Source organism: Bos taurus, chromosome 5, assembly GCF_002263795.3.
Source record: "Bos taurus isolate L1 Dominette 01449 registration number 42190680 breed Hereford chromosome 5, ARS-UCD2.0, whole genome shotgun sequence".
Lineage (NCBI taxonomy): Eukaryota > Metazoa > Chordata > Mammalia > Artiodactyla > Bovidae > Bos > Bos taurus.
Genome location: NC_037332.1, coordinates 101,697,881 through 101,714,886, shown reverse-complemented (window position 1 = coordinate 101,714,886; position 17,006 = coordinate 101,697,881). Strand labels below are relative to the sequence as shown.

The 17,006-nt window shown below is 39.7% G+C and overlaps 1 protein-coding gene across 5 annotated transcripts; it reads left to right on the top strand.

The window, feature by feature from the left end:
• The first annotated feature begins 485 nt into the window (after positions 1-485).
• Positions 486-15,712, top strand: CLEC4E (C-type lectin domain family 4 member E). Of its 5 annotated transcripts, none has more exons than XM_059887086.1 (7): positions 486-618; positions 5,504-5,642; positions 6,972-7,064; positions 8,978-9,067; positions 10,649-10,800; positions 13,655-13,770; positions 15,383-15,712. In XM_059887086.1, exons 2-7 carry the CDS (start codon positions 5,609-5,611, stop codon positions 15,531-15,533), a joined length of 636 nt encoding a protein of 211 aa, XP_059743069.1. In that variant the 5' UTR covers positions 486-618; positions 5,504-5,608; the 3' UTR covers positions 15,534-15,712. The 5 variants fall into 5 exon arrangements, with proteins under 5 accessions (XP_059743069.1, XP_010803863.1, XP_015326781.1 ...); XM_010805561.4 differs by having other exon boundaries at positions 5,439-5,642; XM_059887087.1 differs by lacking the exons at positions 486-618; positions 5,504-5,642; positions 6,972-7,064 and adding exons at positions 7,313-7,461; positions 8,735-8,807.
• Positions 15,713-17,006: the final 1,294 nt, after the last annotated feature.

Sequence of the window (17,006 nt, the reverse complement as noted above, 5' to 3'; positions counted from 1 at the left end):
TTTCTCTGGGCAAGAAAACTGGAATGGGTTGCTATTTCCTTCTCCAGGGGATCTTCTTGATCCAGGGAGCAAACCTGGTCTCCCACCATGTGGGTAGATTCTTTACCATCTGAGCCACCAGGGAAGCTATATGTATATAAATATATATATTTTAAAAACAAAGGGCAGAATACATTCTCCTTTCTTGGCTGCAGACTCCTCAGGCCATGGCCCATGCCTGTGGCTCAGCAGGTTAGAAGATCCATTGGAGAAAGAGGAAAATAAACGTAAGATATATAAAATCAGCTTTAAGATGGGTTAGACAAGTTTCACAATTTGCCTAGTGAAAGTGACCTGAAAACCAAAGGATCTGCCAAGATATTAAAATATCTGCTACTCAGCAGAAAAGAGAATTTTGACACAGCACGGTAGAGGGCATTGTTTGGAAATAATGAAGTTATGTCATAGTCCACACACGCTGAGTTGACTGCTCTGTCACCTGGTTGGCAAGTTAATAGTGACTCAAGTTATTCTATGTAAATGCACAATACCTCTCTCCATTTACAAAAGATAGTCTGAACAAGGTCCTAGCAAACACCTCAAAATTCTGATGGGTTAAACAAGTTTTTGTGTTGATTGGTGAGTGCATATGTGCTAAGTCGCTTCAGTCCTGTCCAACTCTGTGTGATTCTTGACTGTTGCCTGCCAGGCTCCTCTGTCCATGGGATTTTCCAGGTGTTGATTTGAGGACGTATTTATTTCTATGAGAAAATATATATTCTAAATAACTTAAAGATTACTTTGTTATTTTTTAAAGCTAATGTTTTGGAGGCATAAACATTTATAAATGGGTAACTCCTTATATCTGTGCTAACTTGTGATGGTCATTTTCACTCTCCTTAAAAACTCTGAACTATTAATGTTAAATAGTAGTTATTATAAAAGTTCTTTATTTTAAAATGATAAAATTAACAAGGAAATTGATAGTAGGTATACTAAAAGTGAAACATGTATAAATAACATTAATACAATCATTCATAAAAAGTTAAATAACATACTTACACACATTTATAAAATTTGAAAACTATGAATGCAATAAAAATTAATTATATCATAATTCTAATCTTTGTAGAATACCTCTGTTAGACAAAATGCTCTTTAAAAATAAAATAGTTTTGACACTTAATTTCCATTTAGATCTTTTAAGATGAATTCTATTTGGGAATTATTCACATCTTACAAAGATAAATTAACAGCAGAATATCAATTTTGTCACCTCAAAATTTCATAAGGGAGAAAAGTTCCAAAATCTCATTCAACAAAATTCACGAAAAATCATATTTGATATAGGAAGACGGTTTCACAGTTATTCAAGAATGTGAATAAGAAAGGATTAAAGAAAAGTGAAGTAGCCTAAAATATCTTATTCTCTACTCTCCCATAAGGAAGAGGAAGTGTTTGTCTCAGAAGAAAAAATTGCAATATGACTGTCACAAGAGTCATGTTTCACCTGCTCTATTGAGTAATTAATGTTCCTATATTGTCATGTCCTTGTGTTACATTTTAACAATAAGGCTTTGATATTAAATTACAGTGAAAATAATTGACTTGAGACAAAATTTCAGGTTTGTTTATTTATTTATTGCTGCAGATATTTGGATTTTATTTTTTAAATATTAATGATAAAGGGTTGTAAGTTCAACATTATAAAGTCAGGTATACATTATAATGAAATGAACTACATGAATTAGCAATATGCACAGCTCAGTTCAGTTCAGTTCAGTTGCTCAGTCATGTCCAACTTTTTGCAACCCCATGGACTGCAGCACACCAGACTTCCCTGTCCATCACAAACTCACAGAGTTTACTCAAACTCATGTCCATTGAGTCGGTGATGCCATCCAACCATCTCATCCTCTGTCATCCCCTTCTCTCCCGCCCTCAATCTTTCCCAGCATCAGGGTCTTTTCAAATGAGTCATTTCTTCACATCAAGTGGCCAGAGTATCGGTGTTTCAGCTTCAACATCAGTCCTTCCAATAAATATTCAAGACCGATTTGCAATATGCACAATATGATTTATTCTTTGATCCTGATCTTCAGAATTCATATTATGTTTATCAATTTATACCTTACAGTTTTTCTATTTGAATACCGTTTAAAACAGGCTTCCCTGATGGTTCAGCTGGTAAAGAATCTGCAATGCCGGAGACCTGGGTTCAATCCCTGGGTTGGGAAGATCCCCTGGAGAAGGGAATGGCTACCTGCTCCAGTATTCTGGCCTGGAGAATTCCACGGACTGTATAGTCCATGGAGTCACAAAGAATCGGACACAACTGAGTGACTTTCCCTTTCACTTTTCACAGTTAAAAGCAAAGCTATAATAAAAAGCACCATGTTTGGTGTTTTAAAATATTTATTTATTTATTTATTTGACTGTGTGAGGTCTTAGCTGCAACCCATGGGCTTAGTTGCCCCACAGCATGTGGAATCTTACTTCCACCACCAGGGATCAAACCTGTGTCTCCTGCACTGGAAAGCAGATTCTCAACCATGGGACCATCAGGGAAGTTCCCAGCACCAGGTTTTATAATCGGGATGAGCTTTCTCAATAGGCAGAGGGAAGGAATGTAACTGATTCATCTTTTCCTTTCTTATATGTGCATAAGAAAATCACTTTATATTGACACATTTCAATATTAAAATCAGCATTATAAACTATGCATTATAATCCCTAATTTTCATAGTAGATAGTCAAGATTTAAATATTTACAAGAATTGCATTGATATAGATTTATGGTACTCCAGTTCAGTTCAGTTCAGTCACTCAGTCCTATCTGACTCTTTGCAACCCCATGGACTGCAGCATGCCAGGTTTTCCTGTCCAGAACCAACTCCCGGAGCTTACTCAAATTCATGTCCATCGAGTTGGTGATGCCATCCAACCATCTTGTCTTCATAATCAGTCCTGAATATTCATTGGAAGGACTAATGCTGAAGCTGAAACTCCAATAATTTGGCCACCTGATGTGAAGAACTGACTCACTGGAAAAGACCCTGATGCTGGGAAAGATTGAAGGCAGGAGGAGAAGGGGATGACAGAAGATGAGATGGTACTCCAAATAAACATCAAATTTGGGTTACAGGCCAAGAGAGCTTATGTCATACTGCTTATGTCAGCTTCAGGAAAATGTGGTAGATTTCCAAAATCTAGCCCCTGCTCATCACAACTAGAGAAAGCCCATCCTCAGCAGCAAAGACCCGGTGCAGCCAAAAATAAATAAATAATTTTTTTTTTAATCTCTCAAAGTATGTAAAAAAAAATCAACAGTGATTGGCTTTAGAAGTATGGACTTCTAAACATAGAATAGATAGAAGTCTTTCACTTGTCATATTTTTCTCATATTATTGAACACAAAAATACTATTTTTATAACTTGGAGAAAAGTGGTAAAACAAAGGGGATAAAATCATTTTCATATTTTAGTTGATGCAAACAGAACTATTAATCATTAATATACAGCTAATTGTATATTCATTAAATTATTAACATAATTGTTCATTCATATTGATTTCTACTGATTGATAATAATAAATAATGGGCTGTAGTTAGTGTGATTCACTATTTAATAATTCATATAATTCATCCACTAGACAGTTTCTCTGTGGTTCAAAGCCATTTGCTGATAGCATACATTAAAAATGTGTATGTTTATAAAATAAATGTGTAAAAGTTGTAATCATTCTATAATCTATATAACTGTTAAATGGAAAATCTGGAGGGAATTGACAATACATTCAAACAATAAAAAGTCCCTTTGAGAATAGGGATATTTTCTAACACATGGGAAGTCTGTGAGTCATTGGGTGTGGGGATTACCAGGTTTTATACATATATATATATATAACAAATGTGAATTTAAATCAATTGAGACCAGTTAATCTTATTCTTAAGTAACAGAACATGACTATATCCAACTAATCTTCCAGAAACACACTGTATTCCAATATCTAATTGAAATTATTTCTTCCAACATTCAAAGTCATTTTTCCCATTGAGAGAAATAGGTTATAATATTAATATAAAACAAAACTCACAAGTAATTTAGAACAGTAGAATTAAACTTCCTACTGAGCCTCCTCTAGAACCTCAGAACCTATGTTATGATGTAAGAAATTGAGATGAGTTTCAAAGTGCATAGTCATACTACACAAGGCTGTTCATCTGAGTTGAACCTGTAAAATAGCCTAGTGGCCATCACTTGATAAAAGGCATTAGAATTCCAAAGTAATAGACTGTTTAAGAGCTTCAAATGAAAGAGGAAGAAAAAGCATAAAAGGTGAAGAAAATTCACATGGCTAAGGTATAAATACATATACTACATGCCCAGCTCTGTGTCAAATGTGTCTCCTTTTCAGTTCAGTCCTGTCTGACTCTTTGCAACCCATAGAATGTAGCCTGCCAGGCTCCTCCATCCATGGGATTTTCCAGGCAAGAATACTGGAGTGGGTTGCCATTTCCTTCTCCAGGGGATCTTCCCAAACCAGGAATCGAACCCAGGTCTCCCTCACTGAAGGCAGACTCTTTACCATCTGAGCCACCAGGGAAGCCCTCTTTTCAGTTAACAAATGTGTAATAGTAAAGAAGCAGAGACATTACTTTGCCAACAAAGGTCTGTCTAGTCAAGGCCATGGTTTTTCCAGTGGTCATGTATGGATGTGAGTGTTGGACTGTGAAAAAAGCTGAGTGCCAAAGAATTTATGCTTTTCAACTGTGGTGTTGGAGAAGACTCTTGAGAGTCCGTTGGACTGCAAGGAGATCCAGCCAGTCCATTCTAAAGGAGATCAGCCTTGAGTGTTCTTTGGAAGGAATGATGCTAAAGCTGAAACTCCAGTACTTTGGCCACCTCATGCAAAGAGTTGACTCATTGGAAAAGACTCTGAGGGATTGGGAGGGATTGGGGGCAGGAGGAAAAGGGGACGACAGAGGATAAGATGGATGGATGGCATCACCGACTCGATGGACATGAGTTTGAGTGAACTCCGGGAGTTGGTGATGGACAGGGAGGCCTGGCGTGCTGTGATTCGTGGGGTCACAAAGAGTCAGACACGACTGAGCAACTGAATTGAACTGAACTGAAAGATCAAAGTGGTTTGGAAGTGCATAGGTGAGCCCCACAGATGTCAAGGAAAAATTTAAGGATAAGTGAGATCTGGAAGAAAGCACAGCAATTTATCCACCAAAATATTAATAAAACAATAATTTTTAAGCCCATCATATCTCCACAAGTTCTGTCTGTTTTGTTGATGCTTAAAATGTCTTCATTTCCCCATTTCATTGTTTCCTGGAGTGAGGAGACTGACTGTTGCCCAGTAAACTCCCTTGCCCTCCTTATGCAACAAAGGAAATCTTGACATAAACATACAGCCACAGAACAAGTTAATTTTCTTATGTCTTAAGGTTGAGCTTCCTAAAACATAGATCAAGTATTCCTCCTTCATTTTCTTTGGCTCTTATCAACAAAGCACTCTTGGACCCAGAAACTAAGGACAGAGACAGGGAAGAGGAAAGGAGGAGGAAGAAAGAGACAGTGAGGAGGAGAGGAAAGGAAGAAAGAGAAAAGAGAAAGAATGAATTCATCCACATCACCAGCATCACAAACAGGTAAGATTTGCAACTATTCCTTTTCCTTCAATCTTCCCTAGTGGCTCAGTGGTAAAGAATCTGCCTGCCAATGCAGGAGTCACAAGGAGACATGGGTTCAATCTCAGGGTTGGGAAGACTGGAGGAGGAAATGGCAACCCACTCCAGTATTCTTGCCTGGAAAATCCCATGGAGAGAGGAGCCTGGTGGGCTATGGTCCATGGGGTCACAAAGAGTAGGAGACAATTGAGCATGCATGCACTTTTCTTTCATAGATTTTTTCATGGAAGAGGTGATAAACATTCTGGGGACAGAACAATAAATTTAGGGATGAGTGAGGTCTGGAAGAAAGTGGAGAAATTTTGTCCATCAAAATAAAACAATATTTTTAAAGCCCTTCATATGTCTCCAAGGTCAGTTTGTTTTGCTGATACTTAAAATGTCATCATTTCTCCATTTTGTTGTCTCCTGGAGTGAGGAGACTGACTTGTTGCCCAGTAAATGCCAGTAGAGTAAGAGAGGAGAGACAGAGACAGAGAGTGAAAGAGGGGATGGTTAGAAGGTTAGATGTTCTTCTGGGAAGATTGCAGGAGATTGAGTTCAGGGAGAGCTACCAGACTACCTTTTCCATGGTTCGTTGTGTCCCATTGGGCAAGTCTCTGCTGCTGCTGCTGAGTCACGTTAGTCAGTCGTGTCCGACTCTGTGCGACCCCATAGACAGCAGCCCACCAGGCTCCCCCGTCCCCAGGATTCTCCAGGCAAGAACACTGGAGTGGGTGCAAGCATCTGCAAGTCTCTGGAATTCACTCTCTGTGTGTGTAAATATGTGGAGGGGGGAGGAGGGGAACTACAAGGTCATCAAAGTTTTATCAGATTGATTTACAAAGCACCTGGAAAAGGAGACCCTGAAAGGAGGAGAGCAGTAGAGAGACAAGAAAAACTGGAAAGAGTGAGGAGGAGAAAGGGAGAGGGAAAGAGGGAAAATCTGGGAGAGTTGGAAAGGAAAAAAATTGCACATATGTCTGAGTCCTTGATTCAGACTCTTAAAAATAGCCATGAGCTCCTTCAGTGCTTCTCTAAGTGTGGTTCCCAGGCCAACAGCATTCTCAGCTCCTGGAAACTTGTGGATTTCATACCAGCTCTACTGAATTTTTAATTCTGGAGGTAGGACCCCATGATCTGTGTTTTAGCCAACCCTTCCAATGATCTTCATGCTTTCTAAAGTGTAAAAATTATTCAGTATAGGTAATACAAGTGGAAGGAAGTAAACAGGGTCAAACATGAATTTCTTTTATCTCTTTCATAGCTTTTTAGGGAAGATTGACCACATGTATGTCTTTCTTTCTACAGAGAGAAGATGCTTCTCTTTCCAGCTGTTCTCATGGGCCATTGCTGGCACCTCCATCCTGCTCCTGAGTGCCTGTTTTATCACCAGATGTGTTGGTGAGTTCTGAAGGTCACACTCAAGCTGCCTGGTGAACATTAGGAGTGAATTCTTCCTTGTTGACTGTGGGTTCTTTTCTCCCACAAAGGGTATTTCCATTTCCCTGGTGACTCAGATGGTAAAGAATCTGCCTGCGATGCAGATGTGGGTACTATCCCTGGGTGAGGAAGATCCCCTGGAGAGGGAACTGGCAACCCACTCCAGTATTCTTGCCTGGGAAATCCCATGGACAGAGGAGCCTGGCAGGTTACAGACCATGGGGTTGCAAAGAGTCGGACACGACTGAGTGACTAATGCTTTCCCCCATATTTATCGCCAGGTTACTCCTCAAGCCAGAAACCCCAACCAGCATAAAACTGGTACTAAGTTTCAGTGACCTGCGAAACATTCTTCATGGTACACAATTTTTATTTCCTTAGTGGCCCTGAGTTCACCCTCTCTGTAGTCTTGTCATTAGTGTAAACCTCTCTGAGATCCTAGCCAGAGGCACAGGAAGTCACTTCTTGGAAAGAAGGGTTAGAAGGTTCGACTTGGCAAAAGAGAGAGTCTTAGGCATTTTGTATTGCTTTTGTGGGGCCTTCCCTGGTGGCTCAGTGGTAAAGAATATGCTGGCAATTCAGGAGACGTGGGTTGGATCCCTGCATCGGGAAAACCCTCTGGAGAATGGCTATCCACTCCAGTATTCTTGCCTGAAGAATCCCATGGACACAAGAGCCTGGCAGGCCACAGTCCATGGGGTTGCAAAAAGCTGGACATGACTTAGCAACTAAACAACAGCAACAAAAGAGAGTCCAAACATATTTATTATATATATATTTAACTCACTGTTGATTTTATTTTTCCAGATTATGCACACACTACTAGGAATACACCCTGGTAAAATACCCAAGCTGCTGAATTGAATTTGGCAATTTATATGATCAGTGGCCATTCCAATAATTCATTCATTTAACATTACTTTAACCAATCTTCTGCATTATCATCATCATGTTATTAACAAAGTTTATTCAATAAATAGATAATTCATTTTCATCTTAGGCTAGGACTTATTGCTTAGGACTTACCAAGCATATTGTACTATTAGTAAGACAGCTATATTGAGATACATAATTCCTACAGGTAAATTCATATGAGTGTCTTTCTTTGGTAAGAAACTGGCTGAGAAGAATATTTTGTTTGTGGAATCAAGGAAAACATTAGCATTTCAAAAATATTTGTCTTTTAAAATGCATTCTACTGTGTAGGTGAGGGAAAAAGTTTTCTTCTACTCTACTGTCTCAGCTAGGGCTTTGTTACAAGAAAAAAAAATACAAATGTGAGTTTTACATGACATCACATCTGGTTTTTTTGGGTCTTTGAACCTGAAATAAAGTACATTTGTGTTCATAAATCAGGAAAAGCATGAAATGTGAATTCTCTCTTCTTTGACTAACCAAACCTCAGTTCCTATCCATGCTGAAGTAAAAGTAGATAGTAAGGAAATATCATAACTACTGGTACTTTTATAACTATAAAAAAATGTTAATGTATTTGTAAAAAATTTTAATTGGAGGATAATTGCTTTAAAATGTTATATTGGTTTCTGCCATATAATAATGTGAATCAGCCATAAATATACATATGTCCCCTCCCTGTTGATCCTCCCTCCCACCCCATCCCACCCCTCTAGATTATCACGGAGCACTGAGTTGAACTCCCTGCATCATACAGCAAATTCCCACTAGCAAACTATTTTATGTATGGTAATGTATCTTTTCTCGATTCGTCCCACCCTCTCTCCTGGACTGTGCCCTCAAGCCTGTTCTCTGTGTCTGCGTCTCTATTCCTGCCCTGCAAATAGGTTCATCAGTGTCAGATAAAATGCACTTGTATTAAGGGTAATGAATATTAGCTGTGCCTCTTTCCCTTACAGTGACATATAGCATCTTTCAACTATGTGATGAGAAAAAGTTCCAGCCACCTGGGGATTCCATGGAACTCTCCTGCTATAATGATGGATCAGGTATGTGTGCTGTGCTTAGTCGCTCAGTCAAGTCTGACTCTTTGTGACCCTATGTAGTCCACCAGGCTCTTCTGTCCATGGGGATTCTCCAGAATACTGGTGTGGGTTTCCATGCCCTCCTCCAGGGGATCTTCCCAACGCAGAGATCAAAGCCAGATCTCCCACACTGTAGGTGGATTATTTACCATCTGAGCCACCAGGGAAGCCCAATGGGTCAGGTATAATAGACCTCAAACTTGAACATCTAAATTTACATAGCAACATCTTCTGGCTTTAGATTGATTTGGAGATAAGTAAAATAGTCAAGTTGGGTCCCATTTTTCAAAAGCAAAATGCAAAATCTTGCCTGTACTGTCAGAGAATAATGAGAAGTTGGTAAGAGGACAAGAATAAAACTTTGGAAGTGCAATTTGTGTTCAAGCAGGAAACTTTGGGGACGTTATAGCAAACCTTTAGAATAAATGTGAGGCGTCTGGCTGAAGAGTCAATCTAGAAGTTGAAGGTGTTATTCCCAGAAGTGTACTTTTTATTTTCATCCATCACCTGCTTCCAAAATGAAGTGAAGGAGGAAAAAAATGTAGGAAGGAAATTTGAAAATATATCAGAAATATGCTCCCTATACTCTTCCATATTGTCCTGGTCCAAGTCTTAGCAAAATGCTACTTGACAATAGAAAGTGACTTCCTTCTCTGAGCTATAATTTCCTCACCGTTAAATCAAGAGGAATTGGACTATTTATTTTTAATAAACTTCATAGACTGAAATTCTATAGTTCTAAGAACTGTAGGACAACTAGTTTGGAGATTCTGTTGAGGGTACATTGTTTGGAAAACGTGAGACACAGTTGCTTAGTGGTCACTCAGATAAAATACATAATTTTTCTCTGAACTTGGAAGTCTATGAACATATAATAGGGTCCCATGTCAATAGCATAACTAAGGAAGATTGTATATATTAGGGGTTCCCAATCTCTTTGGGGATAAGTAAAGTAATTGAGTTGAGTCCTGTTTTTCAAAAGTAAAATGCAAAATCTTGCCTGTCAGAGAATAATGAGAATTTGGTAAGAGGACAAGAATAAAACTTTAGAAGTGCAATTAGCATTCAAATAGGAAACTCTGGGGATGTTACAGCAAACCCTTAGAATAAATGTGTACCAGTCCAAAGACCGATACCACCTATCAGATCAACAGTGGCATTAGATTAGAAATAAAGTGTACAATATAAATGTAATGCTCTTGAATCATCCTGAAACCAGCTCCCCCACTTAGTCCATGAAAAAATGGTCTTCTGCAAAACCTGTCCCTGGTGCCAAAAGGTTGGAGACTGCTTTTATACGGTTGTGTTATTATTTATTGGCACTGACATCTAGAAAGTAAGGATTAATTCTTGATAGACAAGAACATTGCTGTTTGTGTTTGTTGACTGAGGAATTCCCTAAAGTCTTGGATGGTAAGATGTGGAGCATGAACAAGGGGTTCCAAGGCTTCTGACTCAAAGTGAAAAACTTATCAGCTCAGAGGAAGGTTTCTATTATCTTACCTGGTTCATGTGGGACTCTCACAGAAACTTCTCTCCTTCCAGGTTCAGTCAAGAATTGCTGTCCACTGAAGTGGTTCCATTTTCAATCCAGCTGCTACTTATTTTCTCCTGACACCATGTCCTGGAGAGCAAGTCTAAAAAACTGCTCGAGCATGGGTGCTCACCTGGTGGTTATCAACACGCAGGAGGAGCAGGTAGTTGAGTACAGCATCCTCCAGTGTAGTGAAACATCCTTCACAGGACCCATCTCTCTTTACCCCATACATGCTTGTGTATAGTATTTGACCCGCAATTTCTATGTGTCACATGAATTTACTGAAATACATGCTGTTCTTACCTTTTCTGTAAGCCATTACCAACTTTATTTTCTTTACTAGAAGAAACTACGATAAAAAGAAATTTTCATGTTTAATTCCTTTATTAGTAAGGCAGGAAAAAAAGAGGATTGGGACTTCATGTTATTTATTATTTAGTAATCTGTAATTATTATTACCTAAAAGATGATGCTATGAAAGTGCTGCATTCAATATGCCAGCAAATTTGGAAAACTCAGCAGTGGCCACAGAACTGGAAAAGGTCAGTTTTCATTTCAGTCCCCAAAAAAGGCAGTGCCAAAGAATGCTCAAACTGCTGCACAATTGCACTCATCTCACACGCATGGCTCAGTTGGTAAAGAATCCACCTGCAATGAAGGAGACCCCAGTTCAATTCCTCGGTTAGGAAGATCCGCTGGAGAAGGGATAGGCTACCCTCTCCAGCATACTTGGGCTTCCCTTGTGGCCCAGCTGGTAAAGAATCCACCTGCAATGCGGGAAACCTGGGTTCCATCCCCAAGTTGGGAAGATCCCCTGGAGAAGGAAAAGGCTACACACTCCAGTATTCTGTCCTGGAGAATTCCATGGACTGTATTGTCCATGGGGGTCACAAAGAGTCGGACACAACTGAGCTACTTTCACTTTCATTTTCATTTTCAAAAGATGATGCTGTGAAAGTGCTGCACTCAATATGCCAGCAAATTTGGAAAGCTCAGCAGTGGCCCCAGCTATGGAAAAGGTCAGTTTTCATTCCAATCCCAAAGAAAGGCAACACCAAAGAATGCTCAAACTACTGCACAATTGCACTCATCTCACACACTAGTAAAGTAATGCTCAAAATTTTCCAAGCCAGGCTTCAGCAATATGTAAACTGTGAACTTCCAGATGTTCAAGCTGGATTTAGAAAAGGCAGAGGAACCAGAGATCAAATTGCCAACACCCACTGGATCATTGAAAAAGCAAGAGAGTTCCAGGAAAACATCTATTTCTGCTTTCTTGACTATGCCAAAGCCTTTGACTGTATGGATCACAATAAACTGTGGAAAATTCTGAAATAGATGGGAATTCCAGACCACCTGACCTGCCTCTTGAGAAACTTATATGCAGGTCAAGAAGCAACAGTTTGAACTGGAAATGGAACAACAGGCTGATTCCAAATAAGGAAAGGAGTGCGTCAAGGCTGTATATTGTTACCCTGCTTATTTAACTTATATGCAGAGTACATCACGAGAAACACTGTGCTGGATGAAGCACAGGTTGGAGTGAAAATTGCCAGGAGAAATATCAATAACTTCATATATGCAGATGACACCACCCTTATGGCAGAAAGGGAAGAAGAACTAGAGTCTCTTGATGAAAATGAAAGAGGAGAGTGAAAAAGTTGGCTTAAAGCTCAACATTCAGAAAACTAAGACCATGGCATCTGGTCCCATCACTTCATGGCAAATAAATGGGGAAACAGTGGAAACAATGGCAGACTTTATTTTGGGGGGGCTCCAAAATCACTGCAATGGTGACTGCAGCCATGAATTTAAAGATGCTTACTACTTGGAAAGAAAGTTATGACCAACTTAGACAGCACATTAAAAAGCAGAGACGTTACTTTGCCAACAAAGGTCCATCCAGTCAAAGCTATGGTTTTTTTAATAGTCGTGTATGGATGTGAGAGTTGGACTATAAAGAAAGCTGAGTGCCAAAGAATTAATGCTTTCAAACTGTGGTGTTGGAGAAGACTCTTGAGAGTCCCTTGGACTGCAAGGAGATCTAACCAGTCCATCATAAAGGAGATCAGTCCTGGCTGTTCATTGGTAGGACTGATGTTGAAGCTGAAACTCCATTATTTTGGCCACCTAATGCAAAGAGCTGACTCATTTGAAAAGACCCTGATGCTGGGAAAGATTGAGGGCAGGAGGAGAAGGGGATGACAGAGGGTGAGCTGGTTGGATGGCATCACTGACTCAATGGACATGAGTTTGAGTAAACTCCGGGAGTTGGTGATGGACAGGGAGGCCTGGCGTGCTGCAGTCCACAGGGTCACAAAAAGTCAGACACGACTGAGCAACTGAACTGAACTGAATTATTACTTTATTTATTCATTTTTAGTTTATATTTTATATATTTTACTTTAGTTTTATTCTTATTTTATTTTATTTATTTATTATTTTTATTGAAGCATAATTGCTTTACAATGTTCTGTTAGTTTCTGCTGTACAACCAGGTGAATCAGCTGTATGTATACATGTATCCCGTCCCTCTTGAACCTCCCTCCCACCCCATGCTCCACCCCTCTAGGTCATCACAGAGCACTGAGCTGAGCTCCCTGTGCTATATAGCAGCTTCCCACTAGCTATTTATTTTACACATGATAGGGTACATATGGGTACCTCATTTTAGAATGACCAGTGTTTTTAGAAACATGTGAAAGAAGGTAAGCAGAAATTGTCCATTATATTTAAGCTATGATTTATAATGTTTTGTGCTACCCGTAACTGTAGATAAACTTTGCATGAGTTATTGTGAACCTCCTTCTCTGTCAAAAGTTCCTTTTCACTGGCGTAATTTTATGGTATCTATGCTTTGCCAAAATAAATCCTCTATAATCTTATCATTTCAGGCCCATTTTTCTATTACCTCCAGTCCAAATCCTAGTTCTCTCTTAAAAACAATTTACCTTCAATGTTTATTTGAAATTGGAATAACTGATCTCCTCATTTGCTGTGTGTATCTCCCGTAGGAATTCCTTTACTACACAAAACCTAGAAAGAAAGAGTTTTATATTGGACTGACGGACCAGGTGACTGAGGGTCAGTGGCAATGGGTAGATGGTACACCTTTCACAAAGTCTCTGAGGTAATTTCCTTCTTGTAGTAGAACTATTTGTTGTTGTTTAGTTGCTCAGTTGTGTCCAACTCTTTTGAGACCCCATGGGCTGTAGCCTGCCAGGCTCCTCTGTTCATGGGATTTTCCAAGCAAGAATACTGGAGCAAGTTGCCATTTCCTTCTTCAGGAGATCTTCCTGACCCAGGGATCGAAACTGTGTCTCCTTCGTTGGCAGGTGGAGCCACCTGGGAAGCCCAGTAGAACTATAACGCTAGCCCAAATTGTAAAGTTAGACCACTGTTGAGGAGAGTCCTCAGAACCTCCTTCTGGTCCAAGAGGTATATTCATGTCCATTCTTGGTGATATTAAATGCAAACATAAAAAGAGCTGATATATAAGACAGAAAAGAGAAGCATAAGGATCTGCTGCCTCCATCTCCTAGAATTACCTCAGAAATAAAGGGGAAATAATAGATGAAATGAGAAGAGGCTTAAAACAGAACACTAGTTCATGGGAAATGCAAGGGAGACAAAGAGTGGAATTTGAAGTCTTGTGCCACCAAACTGTAGTCAATGAGACAAAAACAATGATTTAAGAAAGACAACAGATTCTTTTCTTAGAGCTTTGAATTTTAAAAAATTAATTATTTTTAGTTATACTGGGTCTTCGTTGCTTTGTGGGGGCTTTCTCTAGTTGCGGGGACTACTCTTCATTCCAGTGCATGGACTTCTCATTGTGGTGGCTTCTCTTTTTGAGGAGCACAGGCTCCAGAGTGCATGGACTTGGGTAGCTGCGGCCCACAGGCTGAGAAGTTGTGGCTCTTGAGCTCTAGAGGGCTTGGGCTCAGTAGTTGTGGTACATAGGCTTAGCTGCTCCGTGGCATGTAGGATCTTCCCAGATCATGGACTGGACCTGTGTCCCCTCCATTGGTAGGTGAATTCTTATCCACCGTGCCACAAGGGAAGTCTGAGACAACAGATTCCTATGGACTAAAAGTAGGATGTTCTGACCCTTTAAAACATTGTTCTGTGGACCCAGTGAAGTATGCACCTCAGTGAATACAAAACTCTATAGGATAAGGGGAGATAAACACGATGTGAGCTATGTGTGTGAAGGAAACAAATCCATCAGGATATCCCTCTTTCCCCTAACATCTCCGTTTTGGGTCTAAAGCCATGAGCAACCACAGCAGAATAGAAAGTCAGAAACATCCAGTTTAACTTCACTATTCACAAACTCTATGACTTAGAGAAATGGTTTAGCTCTTCTGAGATTCTTTTGCTTCATCATCAAAGTGGGGATTATAACACCTGTCTCGTAAAATTGTTGCAAAGTCAAACACGAATGTATTTTGCCTAGTTTATAGGGCTTCCCAGGTGGCGCTAATGGTAAAGAACCAACTTGCCCAAGGCAGGAGAGGTAAGAGACATATAGCTTCAGTCCCTGGGTTGGGAAGATACCCTGCAGCAGGAAATGGCAACCCACTCCAGTATTCTTGCCTGGAGAATGCCATGGACAGAAAAGCCTGGTGGGCTACATACAGTCCATAAGGTCACAAAGAGTCAGACATGAATAAAGCGACTTAGCATGCATGCATAGGTCACCTTACCTCGTGTAAATCTCCCCTTTTGCTCTCTTTCAGCTTCTGGGATGCAGGGGAGCCCAACAACCTGGTTATTGTGGAGGACTGTGCCACCATAAGGGACTCCTCAAATCCAAGGCAAAACTGGAATGATGTGCCCTGTTTCTTCAATATGTTTCGGGTTTGTGAAATGCCAGAAAGAAAGATTTGAGAAAAGAAAAATCTTCAAGACACGAGGCACAACCCTAAAATGTATAAATGGGAAAGAACAAGTGATAATCATAACCACACAACTCCAACGTGAGAAAAGCATGCACTGCACTTTTTTAGGACTTCATAAATGTTTGTTGCTTTCATATAAATAAAAAGAAGTCATTTTGAAGGTTATAATTCATGGTTATTGACTAAAGTGCATTTTTGTCTACATCAGTCTTGGGATTTCTCAGAATTTACCGCTTATCTAGCAATGCTGCGAGAAGGGCTATTCCTTTCTCCTTTTGGTACAAATGCTTCATTTATGAGTATTTATGTGAAAATACAGGGACACAGACAAGCACCAAATCCAGCAAAGAAGAGAATTTTGGAAATTTTTGTCTTAAACAGTTCAAATTCAGGCTCTGTGTCATGTCTTCTTTCTAGTTCCTGAAAAATCTGTCTTCTTGATTTCATTCTGTTTTTTACCCCTTACCCAAGCATATTGCTTCATTGTGTTCTCCTCTATAATGAGTAGGAAACTTTTCAAGTCACAAACTTATTCCTGATTAAAAGACTGGTGTGGACTTTCCAGCCAAAGGCATTTACTTCACCTACTTATTAATAGAAAGGCCATGCTAACCTTCAGCCCCAAAGAGACTATCATCCAGGGATTTCCTTGCTGGTCCAGTGGCTGGGACTTCGCCTTCCAATGCAGAGGATGCACGTTCAATCCCTGATCAGGGAGCGGGAATCCCACATGCCTCATGGCCAACCAACCAAGACATGAAAAGCAGGAGCAGTATAAATTATTCTAATTGAACAGTCAATTTCACACTTTCCTGTCTCAAGCCTGTCTATTTATTGCATAATAATCTATCAGCGGTCCTCCCTGGTAGCTCAGCTGATAAAGAATCTACCAGCAAGAGACCCCGGTTCCATTCCTGGGTTGGAAAGTTCCCTGGAGAAGGGATAGGCTACCCACTCCAGTATTCTTGGGTATACTTGATATATATATATATATATATATATATATATATATATATATATATATATTCCCTGGTAGCTCAGATGGTAAAGAATCCACCTGCAAATGCAGGAGATGTGGGTTCAATCCCTGGGTTGGGAAGATCCCCTGGAGGAGGGCATGGCAACCCACTCCAATATTCTTGCCTGGAGAATCCCCATGGACAGAGGGGCCTGGTGGGCCACACAGTCCATGGGGTCATAAAGAGTCATACACAATTGAACAACTAAGCACAGCACAGTTTAATACTGATACGGTTATTCAAGAATATGTAAATAACACAGCAGCTTTTATAAGCATGTTTCTTGCACACAGCAGCATAATAGACCCTCAAAATCATACATTGGAATTAATGTATAATCATTGAATGGGGAAATTCAACTGAATAAATGAATATAATATATTAGCTTTCTTTACAAATGTTTATTTCTCATAGGCATGACAATCTGTGTTTTTGAAATCAAT